Here is a 23,270-nt window from a genome sequence, read left to right as displayed (position 1 = left end):
TAGCACTAGATATCATCTCAGTGAACCTTGTCTTGCCCAGTTGTTCGAGATTCTGGCACAATTGCCAATCGATAGGATCGGCCAGCCGGTAGGTAGGTTGAACCTATGCATATGAGTGAGCAATGTGTGACACGTTGTTTTAGCGACCTTACCTAGCTGTGGTACCATCACAGCTTTTGCTCCTGTCTCAAAGTTTCCAGGAGAGCCGTCAGCATTGAGCAATTTCGTTGACATTTGGGAGGTTGTGATAATCTGTGATTGAAATAAGGTGACTGACTGGATCGCGGCGAGATGCTCTTTGCTCTCACTGTCAGATTATTCAGTGCACTTGCTTGCAAAAATACCTGATGGATCTTCTCCAACAGCGCTGTCCGTTTAGAGGACTGAATATCTGGATGAGATAGGAACGGAAATGAAATTGAATTGAGGACGAGAAGCCCCGTCTATCTGACTATTCATGTCTAGTTTCGACGTTATCGATTGGCTGCACACCTTTGCGTGAATTTCAGATAGTAGGTTGTGTATGAATAGCATTAGATCCGGGAGGGTATGAAGGTGTGTATAGCGAACGAGATCCTGGTAGTCAGCAGCCGCAGAGGAGTCTATTATTATTTCATTAATATTCCTGCTGTTCACCTCGGCGGAAATGTGTGACGTGTTGCGTACTGTGGAAGGTTTTCTTGATCGTGGCAAGGCTTGTCATATTCTGGGTATCTACACCTCATTTATCAGAAAGGTGGACTGACACGTCAGATGCAAGATACATTACCAATAAATATAACCTCCTCGTTTGCCTCGACGAAAATTCGAGTATAATCTAGTGCAAGGGTTTCTTTGAAACTGCCTGGGGGTCCAGATATTTCTAGTATGTGTCCCCTCGGAAGACCGCCACCGAGTGCCGTGTTTACAGCAGCGTAGCTGCACGCAAGACTCTGTGATCTAGATATCAAAGAAGCCAAAGATTGACTCAAAGCCGGTCCTGGAGGCCGCTGTGATGCGGTGATTATGGATTGCGAGTCGGAAATATCAATCCCCAGTTCTGCGGGGTCATATCTTCTTCCAACAAGGTCGGCGGAAATTAACATGCTACGTACCCTTAGAAAGAGCTTCCGCGGAAGCGTTGGATAGATCGTCGAGTGTTTCGTAACCTGCGCGTCTTAGCACTAGTTGGGTCGAGGACGGCAGGGTTGGGTGGAGGAGGATATTCCTGGACATGCTTGGAACCTGGATTCAACCTAATGGTATAGGTTTGATGGCCGTCCGCGGCAGATATACAGTTTGTCTTGTCGTTTGTTATTCAGATGACCGATGAATCGATGACCCCTCAGCGCTCGGCTGGTACTATTGCAGCAAGGACACGCCATGGCCCAATGGCTCTACAAAAGTCAAATTCACGTGAGTGGTCGCGTACATAAATACAACCAAATCACTCGGATTTTGCCGTTCTTTCTTGTTCTTTTTCCATCATCGCTGCAGGTTTCGTACGACAGCTTTAAACAGCTAGACATTGCATTCTTCCTTTTCATTTCTTGTCGAGCACAATCGTTTGTTTTTATCACAGTCTTAGTTTCATTCTCCATGACTCGCGATACATTTGCCATTAAGGTTGAGAATATTCCCGAAAATGGTTGGTCTAATCATGTGGAATAAAGCTGGTCTAACTGTATGCGCAGTCAAGTTGAAGGACGTTGAATCCCTTTTTAGTAGCGCCGTTGGTTCGTGTCCTGTCACCTTTCTGTTTGCACTCAGATTATATTATTTATCCCACATAGGTCCTGTTCAGCGTGCGGAGATTTATGGTGATGGAACGACCACGCCGTACTGCGTGCTAAATTTTCTCACACATGATGCCTTTAAGCAAGACTTGTACGCTTTCACCTTACTGTACCGACTGACCACATGACAGGAAAGCTCTGCGTCTGTCTGGTTACAACATCGGTGGATCCTCCATGTAAGTGCTTTTCAATATAGGGAAACTGAACAGTGCATATATGCGCCATTCAAAGCATCGTGACACCCGCCACCGATAACAAAACGTCGTCTCCAAGCACTGGCAAGAATTCAGATGCGCGTCGAAATCTCTACGTCCTCGGTCTACCCTTTGATCTCACCAAGTGTGCATATTCTTGGTTCCAACACCTTTCATGCTCACGATTCACTAGGCCTGAATTTTGCGCTTTGTTTTCGCGTTTCGGCACTGTCATGCACGCCGTGATTCTTGCTACTGTCGATAACGCATCTCGCCGTCGCGGGTTCGTGGTAATGGCATCCCATGAGGAAGCCAAACGTGCGATGAATGCGCTCTCACGAACACAAATGAAGTATTCGAGCATTCACTTCGAGATTCAAAGCTCAACCCACTGACACACCGCAGAGGACACACCCTTGATGTATCTTGGGCCGTCGTACAACGTTCTCAAGGTGCGGGCTCAATCCAGCCGCAAATACATCTTACTTATCCTTCGTGACAGGCTTCTTAGATGGCGCAGACAGAACGATGATGCTGGCATCCTCGAACCCTTCGTCACTCCCGGAAATGGAATTCGATCACCAATCCGCACCTTCGACCATCAGTTCACCTCAATACGCCAGCAAACAATGGAATATCTCATTGGCACCTTCCTCGAAGCTGCTGGTATCGAACTTGCCGACCCTTCTCTTTGCTCAGGCCAGTGACTTGCATCCTCTGTTTTATCCTTTCGGTCCCATTAAGGAGGTGAAGCTCATGGATTCTGCTACGCTCGGCAATGGAACTACGAGCGCTCTAGTCGAATACGTGAATATCTTCAATGCTCAGGAAGCCAAGGACGCACTTCAACGACAATTCTATGGGACTTCACGCCTGGATGTCCGATTCATCCAAGACAATATCCATCCGGTTGACTCTGCTTCTGCTGCGTATGCCCAGTCTCCCATGCTGCCGAAAACATCTGATGCCGGACTTAATCCCTGTGCTGCTCCTTTTGTCTTTGGATCTCGCCACTCATCACCCTTGGCCTCCGGTCTTAGCTGCATTGCGCACGATTCGTTTGTCAATGACTTCTGCTCCCCACTCGGTCTTTCCAGCGATACCTTTCAAGTTGCCTCGTTTGCGCCCCACCCTATAACATATCATCTCAGGACCCGTGCTGCCGAAACGATTTCCAGATCCAGCTCAGCAACGAGTTCGAGGTAGAACTGTCGTCTTTAAATAGATAAAGCTAATCCCTTCGACGCAGCTGGAGTAACGATATTCGCCCATACAGGCCTTCTCGTGCACCGTTCTCTTCTTTCACACGCGCGAACACACCCGCACAGTTCACACCATTCTTCTATGCTTGATCGATCCACTTCCCCTGTGGAATGGACTCTATATCGCTTATTCGTGCTCTTCGTAATTCTAATGCTTCGCTACCTTCAAAAATGGACTCGTTGGACCTCTAGGCAAATACATGGCATCCGTGCATTAGTCTTTATGCTATAGATTCTTGTTTTAAGTATGTCATTCATGTGTTTTGGCTATCTGTTTGCTAAACATTCTTTAGTCTTAGAATCCCGTTCGAACATTCCATCTTTGTGTCGATAATAATTAGTAGTAACATCTGTTTTCCGCCTCCCTGTAGTCGCTGTTTTGTTCGCCCTGTAGGGGCTGTAATCATGGGTTTTGTGTACTAGTGTGGAGGCCTATCTTCGAATTCAATTAGAATGCCGCCTACTTCGAAGTTCAGGTTAGTCTCTAAAGACTAACAGCCACATTACGAGAGTTCCACGCTGGAGCGTCCTGCCCACACAAGTTCCCAGGCAGCTTACCACTATAATTATAGAACTTCAAAGGTGAAAAACATTCTTCCGAATGTCAGGAAACCAGGGCTTGCATTCACGTCCGAGTCCTGGCTCGAGACTTTTACAGAGACGCCTACATTCTTCCGATTTACAGAAGGGATTTTTGGTAACTTCTCGATCATCATCAAGCAAGAGTCAGCAGCCCGTTTTATTACCCAACACTGTCACAGAAGACGTTGACAGCTTGCCGGAAGTTCATGCTCGTGTTCCATCCGGAACTTCGACCTTGCAACTCGCCAGTACCGAGAAGGGCAACGTCAGTGACCCATTTTTAGACCAATATGGCTTAGAATCAGAAACTTGGATGGGAGAACCCCCAGTTGAGTCTCCAAGGTCATACACAGTCGAGGACCAAAGGCCGACACAGTCAGTGGCAGGCGGCATTTCCAACCTTCCTTTGAAAAAGAAATTCTCCCCTGCGTTTTCCCATGCTTTCAAGGCATCAAGCTCCTCTTCCAATACTCAACCGCCTATCACTGAGCGATCTGACTCAGGGAACGCACCGACTCGAACACCCTCAAAGGTCCGCTGGGAAAAGCTACGGCAACATGTTTTGGCACCATCCCGTCCAGCTTCACCTCCTCTGTCTGCGCAGATATCTCAAAGCCCTTCCCGACCACAGACGCCCAAGCTACCTCGTTTTCCGCGGCTTGGCTTCCGACATGCTGTGGAGCATGCACGCGAGGCTGCAGTAAACGAGTCCCGTCGATTTGCAGAGGAGCTACTCCAAATTTGTTGGTCCTTCCGTGTTCCGGAGGTGTTACGACAGAGCAAAAATGAGCGAGATGGACCATTTGGTACAGTTGGCTCTTCGTTGCACCTCCCCTTCATGTCGAGTACGACTCTGAATTCTTTCGCGACTGGGAGTGCCATGGTGCAGGCTCAGACAACTCAGAAAGGACTTTATATTAAGAGACCTTCCTCCACAATTTCAGGAGGGCAGAACTCCTCTCTTGTCATGACACTGCATGAGACTATCCTTCGTTATGCGTCGAAGAACTCGAATCATCTTCCTCACGAAACTCTTGTTCTTTCCGCTCTGTTGACGCCGTTTTTATCGAGCGAGAGCAATCAGAATGTGGAAGACGAGCGGTGGACTGCAATCGAGGCTTTCGAGGCTGCTATCCAGACCTGGCAAGCGACATCGGATGATGTACGTGGTACGACTGTGCGTCTTGCCTGTTCAGGCTGCTTACGATTTTGTAGCTTACTATCGAGAGATGCATTTGGTGTTGCGACGCTGCATCCATACCCTCTTCCCTTCGGGCTCGCGTTCTCAGCGTTCTCACATCGCTCCTGTTTCCCCGCACTGGTCCAATCGAACTCCCGAGTGCCCATGCGTTCCTTTCTCTAGTTCAAGCGTTGGCCATAACGTTGCTCCAGATACAGGAAGACCGAGAAGCGGCTATTCTAAAGGACATCATCTCGAAACTTCGCGACGGGACGTGTGGGAGTATGGCAGGCTTTCTCGCTGCAGCAGAGATCGATGGCTCTCCGGTGATGTTGGTCGGTGTGCGCCAGTCGGAAGTCAGGGAAGCCTTGGTTATTGAAGCCCTGGTCCGCTGTCTTGATCATGGTCCCCTAACCACGAAGCGGAAGGTCTTGCATGAACTCCTCCAGGTATAACTTCCCTCTTCAGCGTGCTGGGTAATAGCTGAACAACCAATTATGCGTAGGAATTTTGGACACCTTTTTCTGTTTCAGGATCATTTCCCCCTATGATCTCAGCTATCCGTTCTCGAGTTGTCATAACATTCGCTCATGCTGCAGCTTTCCTTTGTGCGTCTGTAAAATCGGAGCATTTGGACACGCAGAGCGTCTTGCATGTCTTGAAATCGCGTGTCATTCCTGAGATGACGTATCTGTCCGGGAAACGAGCATCGGATGTCCGTGCCAGCGTGTCTAGGCTTTTGATCGAGTTGCTCTGCCTCGAGAGGGTCACTCACGAGATGATTAGCGTAATTTGCGGTCTCACCGTGCAGTTGCTGGAAACGTCAGAGTGGAAGACGTCGTTGGAAAAGATGATGCAACACTTTGTATGTGCTTCTTAGTATCACTTCAATGGAAGATGGCTCACAGTTCCTCCTTGAACAGATTGCTGAGGGTGAATGGCCCACAATGATCAGACTTTTGACCGCACTCTTTCACTTACCAGATGAGCTTCGCGGTCAGCTGTTCACGTGGTCCATACCATGTTTGCAAGAGGTGGGTGTTCCGACTCGCTAACGATAACAATGTGTACATTTGATAAAATATCAGAGAATAGTCGCAGATCCACCACCTCTGCACTATCCGGAACTCACGGGCGTCCTAGACAAGGCATCACGCACATATCCTCAAGTGTTCTTCAAACCGCTTTTCACCTGTGCAGCATCTTCCAAGGTGCTCACGATCAGCCATCAACTTGGAGTTATTACTGCTATCTCGGTATTCCTTCCCGACTTCTGGACGAGAGATACAGAGATGATATTGGTATCATTGATGAACGAACCCACTGTTATCTCACAATCTGGGTCCAAGAGGAAGTGGGCACAAGCAAGGCTTGGACAGATGATCATACTAGTTGAGTTAATTGCGCGTGTCAAGGCGGTACCACGAATCAGCAAAGACTTTTTGGTGAGTCGATCCTGAGCTGACATATTTTAGACAGTGTCGAACTTAATTTACAGCACCCTGAGACCTCGGCCTTTACTCCAACCCACTTTTTCAGTATGCTAGAAGCGCGTTTAGGTGTGTTATTAGAAGTGAAAGTAAGCAAGAACACTCTTGTTTCGATGGATGGCTCGCGGTCTAATTTACATCATACAGGAACGAACTGCTCTGCTACCACCCTCCATGCGCTTGCTCTATTTGATCTTGTTTACAGAAATCAGACTACTTACACGATCCGCTAAGCGGTACGTACCATCTTTTTCCCCCTGTTTTAATCGAGGATTGAAACTTAGGAAGTCCGACTTGGCTGCGATCGGCGATTGGTTGGCTGTTGCAGTCGTATATCGGAGCTGTAGTGGATGAAGATGAATCTTTGATTGTCGATGATGACGTCTTCAGTGACATCTCGCAAGCGCTGGGCAAAATCAAAGATATTTACGCTTCAACACAGGACAGCCTTCGAGTATCTCACAAGGTAGAGCTATCATTTCGCTTTGTTTGCCTTGATGCTGAAAAATACAGCGCCAAAGCACAATGCTCCTGTTGTCCAGCGTCAAAGATGTTTCTGGGGACTGTCCTGAACACAGGACTATGCTTATGGACGTGTTACATGAGAGAATACTGTTTCTGTCGTCCCTGCCGCAATCACTCACCCGCCAAGCCCTCAATTTATTGGTGGTGATTTCCGCCTGCCTTACATCAGAAGATTACTTGCTCATCGGACCTTTCTTGTGGGCACGGTGCTTTGATTGGGCGGAACCGCAGGCAGTGCTTTCGGTGCGTGTCCTACCTAGAATTACGAGCCATGGTTCTCACAGAAGTATTCTAGGCTTCTTTTCTGGTCATGCAGTGTGCAGAGAAGGCCCCACATAGCATACTTGAACTCATCAGGAACGACTTGCAGGAGTCAGTTAGAACTTTAATTGGTAGCGCATGGTCCTAACACTGACTTCACAGTGAAGACAGTGCTGTGAAGATCACTGCAATCCAACGCTTGGATATGCTGGTGAATATGCGCTTCCAGATTCTGTCTCAGCCTTTTTTATCCGACAAGGACCATCGGAGACCATTTAAGTTAGCTCGTGACCCATTGCCATTTGTTCCAACCGACATTGGTTCAAGCCTATTTGTCCCAGAGCAAGAGGATGATGGCAGCGAAGAGATGCCAAAAGAACTGCGTAAACACTTAGCCGAAGTGGGATGGTTGGATGAAAACCGACCAACGGACCAGAAACGCGAATGGGTGAGGACACCATTGTCACTATTGCCTAGTACTCTTCAGGATCGAAACGCTGGCTCCACGGAGCGCCTTCAATCTTCACCCCTGCCGTCCCCGGCATCCACGCCAACCAAACCTCGTTCCAACAGTGATGTTTCTGATGGCCACCTCAGTAGACGATCGTCAAATCCTACAAGCCGTGGCGTCAAACGCCGCGCGGTCTTTGTTCCTGTACTCGGGACTCTTTTCCCTCAACTGGTCTCTCTGACTCTCGATTCTTGTACTGACGTCTCATGCGCGGCTCGTGCCAGTGTCATGGATTTACTACGCCATGAGCCTGCTCTTCTTATTCGACCCATCCTCGATTTGCTTGCCAGCAATAATGAAGAAGCTGCCACGACAGCCGTCCGAGGGTTATTGCATCTAAATCAGCACCTCCCTCCCGCCATGGCTCATTATACATTCAACCATCTTGCTGGATACCTTAAATTCCTTGCTCGAGAAGTCACTTCACTCGATGCACTTCGCAACTTCGCTCTCACTGCTGCTCTGTTGTCGAACCTAGTCACGCAAGTCAGCGAAATGTCCATAAGGGAGATTCGGCGAGCGAAGATGGATTTGTTCCTCATTCCATCCGGGTCTTTGTGGTTCACGGCATCGTCTCCATCCGGCCCCATGTTTCCGAAAGCTCTGTCTCTCAATGAGAGTCCATCCGAGATTCCACCATCCTTGATATCAATCACAATGATCCGTGTGGCTCAGAGTCAGTTGTTTCTATCCATGTTAAAGCGAAATCCTCAGGATGTACGAGTCATTCGGAAGACTATGGAACACATCGTTCTGCCTTCGACAGACGCCTTGTCAGCAGCACGCTCTCTGGAGTTGCCAGATTTTGTACCGCAGCAGTTTGCACAACGGGATGGACCAGAGTCGATCTTGACCACACTTTCCTTGATGCTTTCGCGGAGTCATCTTCTGCTCATAGCCCAGATTTTCAGATCCATGTCAAGGCATCTTAGCGATCGCAGCGAGTTGACTATCTTCATGGACGGTCTGAATCGAATCTTGCTCAGACATGGAGATGACATTGGGATTGTAAGCCAGTCGCTGATTGGTATGCCAAGACTCTTTTTTCATGGTCATATCTGACCATAGGTCTGCAGCGTTAATGGTGGCAAGTGCCCGCTTCAGGCGTCTCTTTACATCTGGTGGAGGCTATTCCCTCTTTATGTTATCTGTCATAAAAGTGTATACGGAGCAAGAGCACCATCAGGGAATCCAGCAGGCCATCGAGTATGCAATAAATCGCTTCCACGCCATTCACCCGCAGGCATTCGTCTTCCAAACACTAGACATAGTGGTACACACCCTCTTGGAACCAACCTGCAATAGCTCTTGGCTGGCGAAGAGTGTCTTTCGGATGCTTTCTTCACTGAATCGTAACAATCCAACGGCAAGTCCAGATGCTTCTGGCATTCGAAACATGAACAGACTGCAGGAGAAGGAAGCATTGATGGTCACCACTGCTGATGAGAAACCTCAAGCATTTATGGCTGCTATCCGAAGGGTTGGTAGCCAGGAATCGCAACAGTTGATCATCAGTCTTCCCGAGGAGTACGAGACGAGATCACTTGATATGGACGATCTCGTACGGTTGTTGTTGACTGTTATTGGTCATGATCCTTCCATCGTCAGAGCCCAGAATTTCCTATCGCTCCTGAAATTGTTAACACCTGCACTGTACAATGCTTCCAGATCGGCAAGGAGCGTGCTTTGCGATGGTATTGATGCAGTTGGGATGATCATCCTACGCACAGCCGCGAAGGCCAAGCTTCCTGAACCATTGACAATGCACTCGATGGGCGGTTTGACTACGGAGATATCGCAGGAGGAAGGTGTTCTAGCGGACAAGCTCCACGAGAAAGCAAAGGCCCCAAGTGATCTCACTACTATGCGGATAGAATATCTCGGATTGGCGCTCGCTTTCATTAAAGCTGGAGGCCAGCTGCCCAACACTGCCACGGAGAAAATTTTCGATATCGCGAAAATTCTCCTGCGAGAAGCATCGCACACAGAAGATGAGGTCGTTGATTTCCTATGCCAATATTCCAAGGCCAGTCTCGTCGAACGTACACCTAGTTCCAAGGAAGCAATTGCACTTCTCGAGAACCTCGCTCCTATCATGAACGCCTATGCGTCGGCTATTAATTTTGCTGGTGTTTACGAAGCCATATCTCATTTGACTTCCAACAACCAATTCACCAACGACATCATGTTCTCCAATTTGGTGGTGACGCAGATCTGCAGGTGCGGGTTAGAGTCTCAAGCGGCTTGGAGCTCTGAGCGTTCTATGGTTTCGCTCCTTGCCACAGCCATCTCCTTTCGAAAGGCAGACGTGATTGCTGAGATCGAGAAACAGCTCCCATCACATAAATTCTTGTCTGGCGTCGTTTTCAAGCTCGTTCTTTCGCTTGAAACGTCTGCTTCAGCGTCACCGGTGGGAGACCATGACGCGTGGCTGCGTGCTACTCGCACTAGTGCATGGTTGCGGCTTCTTTCCTACGCGATGGCGGCTTGTGAAAAACCAGGCCAATCCCAACAATTGACCTCGCTAGAGCGAAGGAAATCTGACGATAGGCATCGTTCTGGATCATCAAATAAAGAACAGGTCTTGACGCTGGTGGCTGCAATTCAAATCATCAAAATGATCATCGTGAGAGCTGGAGATGACCTTTCTGCGTCCTTGCCCTCAATATGGATTCGTCTTGCTGCTGTCTTTAGATCTCTGGTTTGTGATGGAGATGCACGGTTTGCCTTCGAATCCTCTGAGCAATCTGCGCCACCTTCCCCCATCCATTCACCTCGCTCGAGTTCTAGTATGACTTCAGTTGATCCTTTCAATGTACAGGAGTCTTTCCTCACACCGTCGGTATCCTTTAACGCCCGCCGCCCGTCTCCTCCCCCGGGTAAACCACGAGTCATCGACTACGTGCTTTGGTCTCTCCTGGAGCTCCTTTCTCGCTACCGCACACCTCTCATACTCCAATTGAAGTTGCTCGTACAAGAAAAAGTCGCTGTTCTTGACGAGCAGCTCCGCTGCTCCCAAAACGGTTCGCATCACTCTTCTGGAAATAGGTCCCCGTCTGTCTTCTCTAAGCCGAGGAAGAGATTATCAAGCATGCATTCCGCGTTATCGCCCTTCATCATCAGTTCTCCATCAGCTTCATTTAATACAGGCCATATGTCGCTACATCCCCCTATACTAGAATCCACGCCACGCAAGGCAGGGTTTGAGCGCAGTCCAAGTGCATCACCAGTCAGTGCACAACCGCGCATCGTTCACCTTGGTCCTATAGCACCAGACTTGTGTCGCTCGGCATCGTCCAGCCAGGATGTGCGTACGTTGACGATGTCAACGGTGGTGAAATCTTCGTCTCTCGTGCGTGCCACATACCGCCGAATAAGGCTTGTGCAGGCATGCATGGGGTATAGTTTGCTGTTGCCACTGCCCGCAGCGTTCGAAAGGCACATGTCAGCTGCACTTGAGAGTGCTGGCACGATGGATGATACGATCGGGCTTGGAGGACATTTAGAAGAGGGAGGAGAAAGGAAGTGGTCGACCAAGCAGGCGGTTGACGCCCTCTTGGATGAGATGCATGATCTGGAGCTTGAGTTTCGTGAACGGGAAGCATGGAGGGAGGTATTGGACGATAGCCTAGTGGGTTTGCAGCCCGATGTGAACGATAGTAGCGTATTTCAAGACGCACCACCGATAGCAAACTGACTGTAATAATGATATCCATGTTTTTGACAACGCGCTTTACAAGACTGCAAACTTTTCTGAACTACATGTGTGCGGGTATCTTGATATATTACATAGTAGCCATACAAGAAAGCACTTATAAAAACAGAGACAATTTGAACAAGCTTCGACATCACCTGGTGTCAGCTTACAATACCAAGCCACCGAGGGCGAGCGCCACCGAAATGCCGAGCCACATGCTCATCGCACTAGTACTCATGCCAATCAAGGCAGGCGCGCCGTTAATCATCGTGCTGGCATTCGAGAACGCGATGCTGGGCGTGTCCAGCGAGGAGTTGGCACCGTACACGTAAGATGTGTCGGAGGCACTGGGAGTGGTGGGATCGTTGCACTGTACTGAGACGGACTGGAAGAGCGCGTAGAAGTGGCCTGCGGAAAAAAATTAAACCTGTAGGGGGGTGGAGGGCGAGGCTCAAAAAGACGTACCAGCAGCGACATAGTCAGGGTCGTTCCAGTTGATCATGCCTCCGGCCCATTGAACCGTGCCTTGAGGCTCGGTGGAGATACCGGCCGGCCAAATACTACAACGGATGTATCAGAAATGTCTCCCCATAATTTTGAACCATGAAGAACCGCGTAATAGAGGAGAAAGTTGTAAGTGTTGAACCATATCAACTCGATACCTATACCCAATACCCCAAAAGGAAGCGTGGAATGAATGAACACCAACCTCAACTGGATGCGACTGGGTGTGGTAGGGAACTGGACCGCGCCCGTCGCGTTGTTCGTAGCCTCAACAGGCGTAATAATGCGCGTCACATTTCCGTCCACCAAGAAGGTCAGCGAGTCAGGTTGCCAGTCGATCTAACGGAGAGACGAAGTTAGCATATTCTTCGAGATAAGAGACCGAAAGGGCAGTGATGGAATTGAATTAAAGAGGCAGATAGTCTTCGACACCGACTATCAGGCGGCATTTCGAGGAGAGAATATACATCACGAATAGGGCAAAAAGATTATATACAACTAAACTGTTCGACTGAAATCGCGTGCGCTTTCGTTGCTCATGAACCGAGCTATAAAAGCGTACGCACCGAGATAGGAAATCACGCATAAAGTGATTAGTGGATAAAACTGAAGACTTACAGTGAAATCATGCCAGTTGGCATAGGTATCGGTGAGACCAGTCTCAGTTACACCAGCAGTTTGTGTAGCTTTTGATCGCAATGAAACCGGGTATGGGTGGAGAATAGATTGCGTATGGAGGAGAGGTACAACACATCAACACATTCCGCAGGATTGACAGTCATAAGAAACTTACGAATGACTCCCTGCCAGAAATAATTGGTCTGTCCGGTGGTTGTCTGATTACCAGGGAATTCCCAGTCGATCTCATCTTTAATGCTAGACATGGTGATGAATGCAGTAACGACGCCTGCCCAGCGGCCAGTTTGTACTAGGTTAAAAAACAATGTTAACAGATTTAAGGTATCCGAGACAGAAGAGGAAGAGAAAAAAACCAAAGTCACAAGGATAGTGAACGAGAAGGGAATACAAAGTCACAAGGATAGTGAACGAGAAGGGAATAACTACAAAACCTCTTGAAAAAACGAACACTCACATCTAGCTGTGATTTGACCGTAATGCACGTATCTGGTTGAAGACAGAAGAGTACCGCCACCTGTTTCAGTGAGGAGGACGGCAATCGCAGCCTCGCCGTTGGATGTAGTATTAATAATTGATCCTTGTTCCACAACCCAGTCTGTGAAAGTAACAAACAAAAAACGCACATGAGCGAAACTATTGAAAAGTAATTCATTCTAAGAACTGACCATACTCAGAGGCATTCCCATTGAAGTAGGTATAGTTACTGAGGATGCGAGAGGTATCCGAAAGCGTGTACTGAATAATGAATTGTCGTTAGATCCACTCGCGCAAAAGGAGAGCGAAAGAACACACGTTAGCATTCTCACAGAGTGGGCTGGGATTGCATGAGTTGAGAGTGTTAGATGCAAGGGGGTTGCATCCTCCGAGACAGTACTACATATTAACAGAATTGAGTAGCATGTTGAGACGACTAAAATAGGACGCACATATCCATCACCGCAGAACCCGTATTCACCTAAAGGAAGTTTAACAAATTGGTATGAATTTCATGTGACAGAATATGTCGATTATGCGACGCACTGCAACAAGGATACTGGGATGAACATGGGTTCGTTGAATTGCTACGGAGTCAAGTCAACCTCAGAGCAATAAATTTTGTAACGTGTGAACTGACCAAGTGGCACCCTGTTGTGCCGCCTGTACCAAGACAGCAGAAGTAAGGAAAGCAAGTGCAGAACTAGATAAATATATTTGTTTCATTTCACGAGAGAGCGTGGTGGGGAATGAATGGAAAGGAAGTGCAGGAATCCACCCAAAACAAAAGATGAAACGATGATCAACGAATGTACGCCCAAAATAATTTGAAGTACTTTAGTATTCATGCGCTTGTCTCAGTTTTCCTATTGGCTAAAGATCACGTTACTTGCTTACTTGCAAATTCATGTGACCCAACCCCACTAGTATAACTTGCCGTGTTATCAGTAACTAGTAATGTTTGACAGTGCACACACACTGGTTGAGAAACTATGGTGATCACCTGACTAGACACGCATGTCCTGTGGTTGAACACACCTTTGATTGTCATACATAATTTATCTGCTATTTCTGCCCTATGTTCGAATGGTAAGATACAATTTACAAAGTAGAAAGCTATATCCGTGAGCCGTATACGACACATTTACACCAATAATGGAGTTGCCCTGCTGCTGTATGTGAAATGTTTAGGAGATGTCGACGCACGGATCTAACCCAGTCAAGTGCATCAGTGTCTTCAAAGATGTATCGGGGAACCGCGGGACAATGCGGCAAGGAAATTTCTCCGGATGACTGAAAAAACAACAGATCAGCAGACTAGTTACTCTCGTGGATAAATGAGATTCTGCAAACATGGCGAGACCTGTAGAGAACTTTGGAATGACTGGGATGTCCATGCCGTGTTCATCAAGAGCCTTGTGAGCTGAGAATATGGCGAGAAAGCTCGTCATCGCGATCCAGAGTGACGCATCCGCGACATATCGTCCCATACTGACCAGCGGTTTTCAACACAGCCAAGAAGTTGCATAAATGTATGCTCACCAGATCCGGCGACCAAAGCCAAAGCCTAATTGCATCCTGTCACTAGTGAGCGACCCATCTTCATGAAGAAATCTTTCCGGTTTGAATTCATCAGGACTGGGGTACTTCTTTTCATCGTGTGTAAGTGCCCTAAATGTTTGATCATTTCGAGACGTTCAGCATCAAGGAAGCAAGAACTTTCCATGCATTTGTAAATAAAACAACCCCTGACAAACTGGGTCGTCAGCAACCATCGGTCATTCAGCATGGTGCATCCACAAGCCTTTGGGGATGAAGTAGCCTTTGTAAATATCACTGGTCGTTGTTGCGCCTGGGATGCCTGGACAGATTATCAGAGGAAGGACAAAAAAAGGGCGACAGTGAAACGGACCAAATGGAAAGACGGGCTGCCACCTGAGTGTTTCACGCAAAACAGCGTCAATGTAAGGCAACACTGGTCTGTCACTGAAATTGGGGAGTCTATCATTGCCAACGATTTCATCAATCTCTGCTTGCGCTTTGGCTTGTATCTCTGGATTGAGCACCATAGCAAGAATGAACACGCGTAACGTGGCAGTAGTCTAGGCCGAGGACAAGATTATTACCACGGTAAACACAGACCAGGGCGTTACACACCGTTTCAGATGCCCCTAAAGACACAAACAACAATAAGCATCAAGGGGACAAAGTTCTGTAGCTTGGGTACCTGCAAATATTACAGAAGCAGCCTCCTTGACTGCAGTTGTAATGACGGGATCATCTAAACACCTCATCCTGTTCAAAGTATCAGCCACGAAGCAAGGCGCCATGACGCCGGCAGACTATGTACGGTTCGTCAGTTCATTGCACCTCTATGAGTGTCATGATTCACCATTCTCTCTTTGACAATTCGAAAGGGTATCTCCGTCATATCATGGGCTGCCTTGAGACACTCCAGTGATGCTCGCTTGAACGTGGCACCAGGGAACCAGCTGGGTAGCTTCAAAACTAAAATGACCGTTAAGATTTAAAGGCAGATTATCATTACATGTGCGAACATACGGAAAGGGAATGTTTCGAGTATCACAGTAACACCTGGCGTCAAGGCTGCGAGTAGCCGGTCTGCGAATTTTTCCAAGATGAGGACCATGGTATCATCCTGGGCTTTTGTTTCATAACCATATACTGAAGACAGTACAAAGGAAACGGTAAACCTGATAAAAATCAGCTTCAACGGGAACCAGAACAAACTGTTGCACCAACATCTCAAAATGTCTTGAATATTCGCTAGGGTCCTGTAGAATACTAAACAACATTTTGTGGGCACAACGCATTTGTATAGTGTGATAAGCGGGTGCTTTAGCTTGATGAAATGCCTGATGACAGATTCGTCGGTGAAGGCGCCACCTACTGGATTTCAGACACTGGTCAACACAACAGAGAACAGTCCATTACCTGTCTCCATATGGCATAAGCCCCATGTTGGAGTCCGCACCGAAGCTATGACAGCATCTCCGTCATCAATGCGCAGTAGTACTTCAACATGCTGACTTACTGTTCGTAAACAATGGACTGGGGTTTATCCGAATAAATGGTGGGACGCCCTTCAAAGAGGTCTTTCGCAATCTCCTCAGAGTTAATCACAACCACAGGCTTGTTGAGGAGACGAGCATAAATGATGTCGCCTGTAGAAATATGAGTCTATCATAAACAGATCCTCGTCACGATGACTAACCATATGTGGACCTCCAGGCATTGAAGGTCTGCCAAGGCCGAGCGACATCAAGACTCAGAACATTCCCCAGTATTGGGAGGGGCGTAGGACCAGGTGGAAGTGGAGGACCTAATTGCTTGTCCCGATATTTTCGGTAACAGCTGAAGATAGCCAGCACCAAAGCTGATGTGGCCAAGTAAAGTCTGGATCCATCGTCGAGCATGGTAAGATGGATGGTTTTCAAAGGACGCTGGTCGAATTGTACGAGAATATATAGCACTGATCTGAGAATGAATTATGATTATGATCCATGATGGAGCGATAGGAGAATCTTGCTATCATTCAGATCTCACTCGGTTCCTCGAAATAACAAAGTTCAAACGTTCCTGAGAACCAACTCCGCACACCCTCCATGACGGCATTCAAAAGACCCAGACTCTACAACATGATTGCTTCAGCTTGGTGTTGCGGCCACCGCCGAGCGGTAGATAATTTGTGTCGGTGAAACTAGAGAAATAGGTAATGGTGAGGAGGACGAGGACGGAGAGGCCGACAATAAGCGCCTTGGGGATCTGGTGCTGGACCTTGCACGAAGTGCTGGCAGTGGGCACGAAGAAAAAATGTGACGGTGTTCGTGAGCACAAGAGTTGGAAATTTCGGTAAACTTTGAGGATGGTGCACGAACAACAAGTTCAATGAGTAGAACAATGAATGACGACGTTCTTGTACGTGTCAATATCAGTGAATTCTAGGGTATGACATGGAGTGCCGGATCATACATGAATTTCGAGTGTGATTTTGGATGCGAGTCAAATTTCGAATGGAATTGACTCCAAACCGTTAGTGAATAATTAAGAAACGTTAACACTGAGTCATTTATGTCAGACTAGCAATCATTGTACTATGAGACAAACAGCAGCAAGGTGATTTCCGTTGGCGTAAGCACCAAACAAGTACAAACGCGTTCCGACGCGACCTAATAAGCAAGGTTGGTATCATATTTCAAAGGAACCTGAACAGTCAAGATGGCACCTACACCTGCAAAGAAAAAGTCTAACGATAGCATGATGCAGAAAAGCCTTATGAACTTTTTTGCGAAACCTGGCCTGTCAAGTTCAGTTGCAACAGCAAAGATTCAGAACGCGACCAGCGCGACGCCAGCGCGAGAAAGCTCCACTTTACCAGGGACTCAAACTTCCTCTGGGTCGACAAAGACTTCCTTGGCTGCTAAAACAAAACCAAAATTTACTCCCAAGACACCAGACTCAAGACCATCTTCCGACATCGATATCGATGCAGAGAGCGGCATGGAGACTCCACCGACCTCGGACCCCATTCCTATAGATGTCGACATGTTATCAGATGATGAGGACGCGTCGGTCAAAAAGAGTGCTAATGTGAGTGTTCTAAAATCACTTTCAAAGTGTTGTGCGACTTTTTCTGACAGTTCAACTTCCCTTGCCGTACAGACGCGCCTAACGAAGCGCAAGCTTATTCTAGCCGACTCCGATGAGGAGGACGAGGCTCTTTTAGGGAAGAGCACGACACAAGCTACATACCGCACCTCATCCCTCGAATATCATGACAAGTCCTCTCCTTCACGCGGACACGCGAAGAAACCGCGTATCGCGCCTACACCCTCGGTTCCCACTTCCGATGAGGAAGACGACGAAAACGCAGACGTGCGCTCGCAATTCTCATCGCGCTTGACCAAGTTCCGCAAGTCACCTGCCAAATGTGAGTAGCTGCATGTTCAACCCCAGATTTATCTGAACATGAACAGCATCTAGGAAAAAATCAAGAGCTTCCGATGACGACGACTTTATTGCCCCTGACTCTGACTCAGAACATGAGCGTTCATCATCACGCGCCTCTTCGCGTTCAAAGTCGTCCAAGTCTGCCGCCTCAGACGACCAGTCTGGTGAGGAGTCAGATGTCCCCATAAAAAAATCCGCGAAGTCAAAGCGTCCGTCCCCGAAAAATTCTGGGAAAGCTGGCGGTGATAAAGGAAGCGGGAGTGGACTGGCAGGAAACACTGCGTTTTTGACGAAGGCAGAGCGGCGCACACAAGAGAAGAAGACCGAGAAAAAAGCCACCGAGGATCCGTTTTCCTTTTTAGTTGATGTGCGGGATGTGAGTCGTCCTAATAGTTTCGTTCCAAGGAGATACATCACCATGTTTCTCAATGCCCCACAATTTTTTTTTTTTTTTTTTTTGGGGGGGGGGAAGCATAAATACACGGAAAACTCTTACATTTTTCCTTCGATTGCATGGATACATGTGACTTCATCTTCCTATTCTCTTCTCCAGTGCCGTCCAGTAGTTTCATATTGCTGATACAGTCCACAGAAAGATGGTGTTCGCCCTGGCGAGCCTGGATATGACCCGCGCACGCTGTACATCCCGAAGAAATCATGGACAGACTTTACGCCTTTTGAAACACAGGTGCGGCTGTTCTTTTGCGTTTATTTTGACGCTTTTTCGATGTTTCTACACAGTTTTGGGAGGTACGTGGGGATGTAATGGTTTATGGAGGTGTCCTTGACCCTCGTTATTTCTACAGATCAAGCAGGATCACTTCGACACTGTATGTGTTAGTCCAGTTACATTTGAATCGTGCTAACGCGTGTATTTTCCGCTAGATTTTGTTTTTCCAGAAAGGGTGTGTTCCCCGTTCGTTCCCTTCATACTGATGTTCATGGCCATTCCGCTTGTAGAAAATTCCTAGAGGTGAGCTAGAGGCATTGTAATTTTCAAACCTGTGTGCTCACCCACACCTAGCTCTATGAAGATGATGCACGGATCGGGCACCAGGAGTTTGACTTGAAACTCACTCGGCGCGTGAAGATGTCCATGGTGGGTTCCGCTGCCTCGTTTCCCTTTGGACCACTGATGCACGACTTGTTAGGTCGGTGTACCTGAAATGAGCTTCAACTTTTGGGCTGCGTGAGTCCATTCCTCACAGTTGTGATCGATTGCTCATTAAGTCCCGCATGCTAGTAAATTCCTCGGAAAGGGTATGTATATGTTGATGTTCTCCGCACTAGTAGGTTGAGCGCAAAATTTGGATACAGGATATAAAGTCGGCCGTGTGGATCAAGCAGAGACGGCGCTTGGCGCTGAGATGCGCCTTGCAAAGGACAAGGGTAAGAAGGGTGCTGGCGGAAAAGATAAAGAGAAGATTGTCCGTAGGGAGCTCAACAAAGTATACACAAACGGCACGCTTGTAGACGAGGACCTCCTCACAGATGAGCAAGCGGGGCATTGTATTTCCCTGCGCGAGTCTGCAGACGGGAAGGATGGCATGAGCAGTTTCGGAGTCTGCGTCCTGGATAGCGCCACGAGCCAGTTTAGCCTAAGTGCATTCGAGGATGATGTATGCACAACGAAGTTGGAGACGATGATGAGGCAGCTGCGGCCAAAGGAAGTGATCTTCACCAAGGTCGGTCTGATCGTCTTTACGTTATTCAACTTTCCAGAATGATTATATCTGTTGTAATAGGGGAATCTTTCTGTGCAAACGACGCGTCTACTGAAGTCCGTCCTCCCCGGGTCTTGTTTGTGGACCAGTCTCCGGGACGTCGAAGGATTTACTTACCCGCAGACGATTAACGAACTGAATAGTATGTTTTCTGAGGCTGATACTGGAGGGGAAGATACGATGGATGAGGACGCCGAGTTATCGAGTGCTGTCCCACAGAGTATTCGGGACATGGCGAGTTACCGTGCCGCGATGGAGGCTCTAGGCGCGCTGATGTGGTGAGTATCTGACGTCCCAAGGATAATGCAGAACATGAATGCTAGGTCTAAAAATAGGTATCTCCGTCAGCTGAACATCGACAAGGACCTTCTTACGATGCGGAACTTTGACGTCTATGATCCAATGAAGAGAGGAACCAATGTTGTGCTAGATGGGCAGACGCTTGCCCACGTTGAGGTGGGTGTCATTCCGTCATTCATTGTTCTTCCCGCCAGGCAGTGATTGATGTGGTGGCGCAGGTTCTACTCAACAATGAAGGTACAGAAGATGGATCGTTGCATAAACTCCTGGGGAGATGCATCACGCCGTTTGGTGGGCTTTGCGTTTCCATTTCTTCCAGAAGGTATTGAATCGCCATGCAGGTAAACGACTGTTTAGGATCTGGCTGTGCGTTCCTTTGCGGGAAGTTAAAGATATCAATGCACGGTACGGCATTCCTTAAGGTTAAAGAGATCGTGATAGTACTAATACAATCTCCCGCAGCTTGGATGCTGTGGAGGACCTCATCTCACACGCAACTTTTGAGCAAGAATTTACCGAACTCGCAAAAGGACTCCCCGATCTGGAGCGGATCATTTCCAGGATTCACGCAAATAACTGCAAGGTTAAAGATTTTGTCAAAGTGTTGGCAGTACGTATCTTCCCGTGCAAAATAATTTTGTATCGTGGGCGCATCAGATCCATGGATCAAGATGTGGACCGCGTTTGATGCGTGGGCATCTGGCCTTCTGAACCACCCTGCTTGATATACCATTCTCAAGATCTGTGCAATCTCTGATGTTAACTCCCTTTCGCTTCCTAGGCCTTCAAGAAGCTTAGCCGCGGCCTTGCGAAGCTCGCCGACAGCTCTGAGTCATTCGATTCGAAGACGATCCTCGGACTTTTGAGATCAGCACCGGATCTGACTCCCAATCTGAAGAACGTAGAATCGCGGTTTACTATGGATAAAGGTATGTAATGCCATGTCTTTCATAGATCACTCTCTTATTGTTCGTTCCTTGCTACTAATAATAATATTTTAGAAACGGATGAGCTGCTCCCTGTTGCAGGCAAGGATGAGGTGTATGATGAAATTATGTGTGAAATTGAGGAACTTGAGAAGACGCTAGACACGCAACTCAAGAAGTTTGAGAAAAAGCTTGGGTAGGTTCTTACTTCTCGAGAAGGCGGTTTGCGCTGATAAGTTTGATATAGGCGCAATCTTACGTGGTGGCACAGCGCTCAGGGGAACAAAGTCAGGATTCGCTTTTGTCGTAATAACTGATATTCATTGTTATATCTTCTGGTAGGAGATCTATCTCGTCCAGACGAAGGCGAACGAGAAAGAAGTCCCTAATGACTGGGTCAAAAGCAGCGGTACCAAGGTGGGTTAATCAGGATGCGCCATGAGAACATGGCTTACTGTTATACGTCAGGCAGCTACCCGTTGGATCGTGCCTTCCCTTCAACCGACAATCCGAAGTCTCAAGGAAGCACGCGAGAACCGCTCAGCGGCGGTGAAGTCCTTCAGAGGACGTCTGTATGCCGAATTCGATACCGACCGGGGCACGTGGCTCCGCGCCGTACGTGTCCTTGCCGAACTTGACTGCCTCTTCAGCCTCGCGAAGGCATCTGTCGCGATGGGCGAACCAAGCTGTCGGCCTGAGTTCGTGGAAGGCGATGCTGCCTTTATCGAGTTTGAAGAGCTGAGACATCCAACACTAGCGAGCTTGCGGGAGGGCTTCGTTGCGAATGACGTCAAATTGGGCGGCGATCTCGGTAGGATTGCGCTGTTGACAGGTCCGAACATGGGGTTAGTCAGAATCGTCTTTTTGGTATGCGATTACTTACATCGTATGATGCGTAGTGGAAAATCCACAGTGGGTGGTTACACAGCCCCAGTGATTTGTTTTCATTGTTTTTCTTAGGTCATGCGCATGACAGCCACAGGTGTCATCATGGCGCAGTTGGGCATGCTTGTTCCCGCCAAGTCAGCTCGGTGAGCATTTGTTGTTACCTTTTTGACAAGATGCATTCACTGACGCCAATGCAGACTCTGTCCTATCGATGCTATTCTCACGCGGATGGGCGCTTATGACAACATGTTTTCCCATTCAAGCACGTTCAAAGTTGAACTAGATGAGTGGTGAGTGATGTCCCTAACTTGGCATCTCAGTTACAAACGAGGAGTAGTTGCAAGATCTTGCGGGATGCTACACCTAAATCGTTGGTAATCCTCGATGGTATGCTATCTTCCCTTTTAAACGGATTTCCGGCTGACCCACATTCGAGAATTGGGAAGAGGTACTTCTACTTATGTAAGAGACGACGCCCCTTTCTTCGCGACTCACTATTGATGGTTCTTTTTTCAGGACGGTATGGCAATCGCTGGAGTATGTCTCACTTGGATATCATGGGATTTTCTGATTATGACCTTGTACGACACCAGGCTGTCCTCCATGAAATCGCCACCCGCACCCTTCCGCTAGCATTCTTTGCAACACATTATGGTTCTCTCACCGATGATTTTGCCTATCATCCAAACATCAGGAACATGCACATGTCTACCATGCTTGACGACGAAAAACATGAGGCAAGTAAGCTGTATACCGTGGGTTGCTGGTTGATTAACACTTCTGCAGCTTGTCTTTCTGTACAAGTTGGTTGATGGTGTTGCATCTTCGTCCTTTGGCACACATGTAGCCAAGCTCGCAGGCGTACCCGAGGAGGTGATCAAACGCGCCGAAGTCGTCTCTCAGGATTTCGCGAAACAATTCAAAGCCAAGATTGACGACCGAAAGAAAAAATCTCTGGCATCCAAGCTACCTTTGGTCGCTCAAGCAGACTTTACTTATCTTTTATCTCTTGCCATGGGTAATTTGAAGCTGCCAGACGATCCGTTCAAGCAACGAGAACTGCTCAATGGACTGAAGCAGGCCGTGCGTTCGTATGTCAGTGCGTAGTTTGCGTTGTTCATTGTTTTCGATATTTGCTTTCTTTATACCCCCACTACTCAATAGCATACATTGCTCGTATATTACTTGACACCCAGCACTACCAACACTGTCATTTCTCGTTATGCATTCACTTTAACGGACATTGTTACATGCACAACATAAATCAATTTTTCGGTGCATCGTAAGCCCGCTGGCTTAAGTACTAAAGTTCCCATAGTCTACATAATTGCTGTCTAAGATACTGAAACACAAGCTTTCAGTATCAC

General features: G+C 47.8%; 6 protein-coding genes across 6 annotated transcripts; 3 read left to right on the top strand and 3 right to left on the bottom strand.

Annotated features, from left to right (window-relative positions):
• Nucleotides 1–17: 17 nt before the first annotated feature.
• F5147DRAFT_768597 (uncharacterized protein) lies at nt 18–1,215 on the bottom strand (the record flags this gene model as incomplete). The annotated part of the gene is made up of 7 exons (XM_041440991.1): nt 18–103; nt 153–252; nt 309–443; nt 493–602; nt 667–714; nt 770–1,039; nt 1,095–1,215. 7 exons carry the CDS (start codon nt 1,213–1,215, stop codon nt 18–20), a joined length of 870 nt encoding a protein of 289 aa, XP_041298103.1.
• Nucleotides 1,216–1,481: 266 nt separating this feature from the next.
• On the top strand, nt 1,482–3,499 carry F5147DRAFT_833492 (uncharacterized protein). The gene is made up of 8 exons (XM_041443868.1): nt 1,482–1,627; nt 1,674–1,715; nt 1,773–1,866; nt 1,907–1,951; nt 2,007–2,114; nt 2,163–2,321; nt 2,375–2,421; nt 2,472–3,499. The coding sequence occupies exons 1-8, from the start codon at nt 1,579–1,581 to the stop codon at nt 3,173–3,175; spliced, it is 1,248 nt and encodes a 415-aa protein (XP_041298102.1). The 5' UTR covers nt 1,482–1,578; the 3' UTR covers nt 3,176–3,499.
• A 333-nt stretch (nt 3,500–3,832) lies between these two features.
• On the top strand, nt 3,833–11,477 carry F5147DRAFT_833491 (uncharacterized protein; the record flags this gene model as incomplete). The annotated part of the gene is made up of 12 exons (XM_041443867.1): nt 3,833–4,975; nt 5,029–5,442; nt 5,499–5,858; nt 5,917–6,027; nt 6,082–6,438; nt 6,492–6,572; nt 6,631–6,719; nt 6,772–6,949; nt 6,997–7,251; nt 7,304–7,380; nt 7,432–8,807; nt 8,857–11,477. 12 exons carry the CDS (start codon nt 3,833–3,835, stop codon nt 11,475–11,477), a joined length of 7,062 nt encoding a protein of 2,353 aa, XP_041298101.1.
• An 83-nt stretch (nt 11,478–11,560) lies between these two features.
• Nucleotides 11,561–14,015, bottom strand: F5147DRAFT_304362 (glycoside hydrolase family 16 protein). The gene is made up of 12 exons (XM_041429124.1): nt 13,992–14,015; nt 13,735–13,929; nt 13,641–13,681; nt 13,547–13,575; nt 13,413–13,493; nt 13,286–13,355; nt 13,075–13,215; nt 12,775–12,909; nt 12,600–12,667; nt 12,187–12,320; nt 11,943–12,037; nt 11,561–11,885 (listed from the first exon to the last, which is right to left on the bottom strand). The coding sequence occupies exons 2-12, from the start codon at nt 13,818–13,820 to the stop codon at nt 11,644–11,646; spliced, it is 1,122 nt and encodes a 373-aa protein (XP_041298100.1). The 5' UTR covers nt 13,821–13,929; nt 13,992–14,015; the 3' UTR covers nt 11,561–11,643.
• Nucleotides 14,016–14,281: 266 nt separating this feature from the next.
• Nucleotides 14,282–16,531, bottom strand: F5147DRAFT_567266 (cytochrome P450; the record flags this gene model as incomplete). Its single annotated transcript, XM_041430841.1, has 13 exons — nt 14,282–14,387; nt 14,448–14,585; nt 14,637–14,765; nt 14,895–14,955; nt 15,007–15,196; nt 15,252–15,265; nt 15,322–15,436; nt 15,487–15,602; nt 15,657–15,808; nt 15,858–16,001; nt 16,050–16,094; nt 16,150–16,279; nt 16,330–16,531. The coding sequence occupies 13 exons, from the start codon at nt 16,529–16,531 to the stop codon at nt 14,282–14,284; spliced, it is 1,542 nt and encodes a 513-aa protein (XP_041298099.1).
• A 791-nt stretch (nt 16,532–17,322) lies between these two features.
• Nucleotides 17,323–23,238, top strand: F5147DRAFT_671770 (DNA mismatch repair protein Msh6). Its single transcript, XM_041435619.1, has 30 exons — nt 17,323–17,705; nt 17,778–18,045; nt 18,092–18,441; nt 18,658–18,753; nt 18,807–18,815; nt 18,872–18,895; nt 18,951–18,970; nt 19,026–19,038; nt 19,090–19,164; nt 19,217–19,254; nt 19,309–19,325; nt 19,383–19,750; nt 19,811–20,067; nt 20,125–20,245; nt 20,308–20,380; nt 20,431–20,494; nt 20,552–20,699; nt 20,871–21,018; nt 21,091–21,211; nt 21,263–21,302; nt 21,358–21,432; nt 21,484–21,860; nt 21,915–21,927; nt 21,976–22,046; nt 22,101–22,193; nt 22,241–22,290; nt 22,340–22,365; nt 22,420–22,440; nt 22,497–22,640; nt 22,690–23,238. The coding sequence occupies exons 1-30, from the start codon at nt 17,334–17,336 to the stop codon at nt 23,008–23,010; spliced, it is 3,813 nt and encodes a 1,270-aa protein (XP_041298098.1). The 5' UTR covers nt 17,323–17,333; the 3' UTR covers nt 23,011–23,238.
• Nucleotides 23,239–23,270: the final 32 nt, after the last annotated feature.

Source organism: Suillus discolor (genome assembly GCF_016758755.1).
Source record: "Suillus discolor strain FC423 chromosome Unknown F5147scaffold_5, whole genome shotgun sequence".
Classification (NCBI taxonomy): Eukaryota; Fungi; Basidiomycota; class Agaricomycetes; order Boletales; family Suillaceae; genus Suillus; species Suillus discolor.
This window is presented reverse-complemented; position numbering and strand designations above follow the sequence as displayed.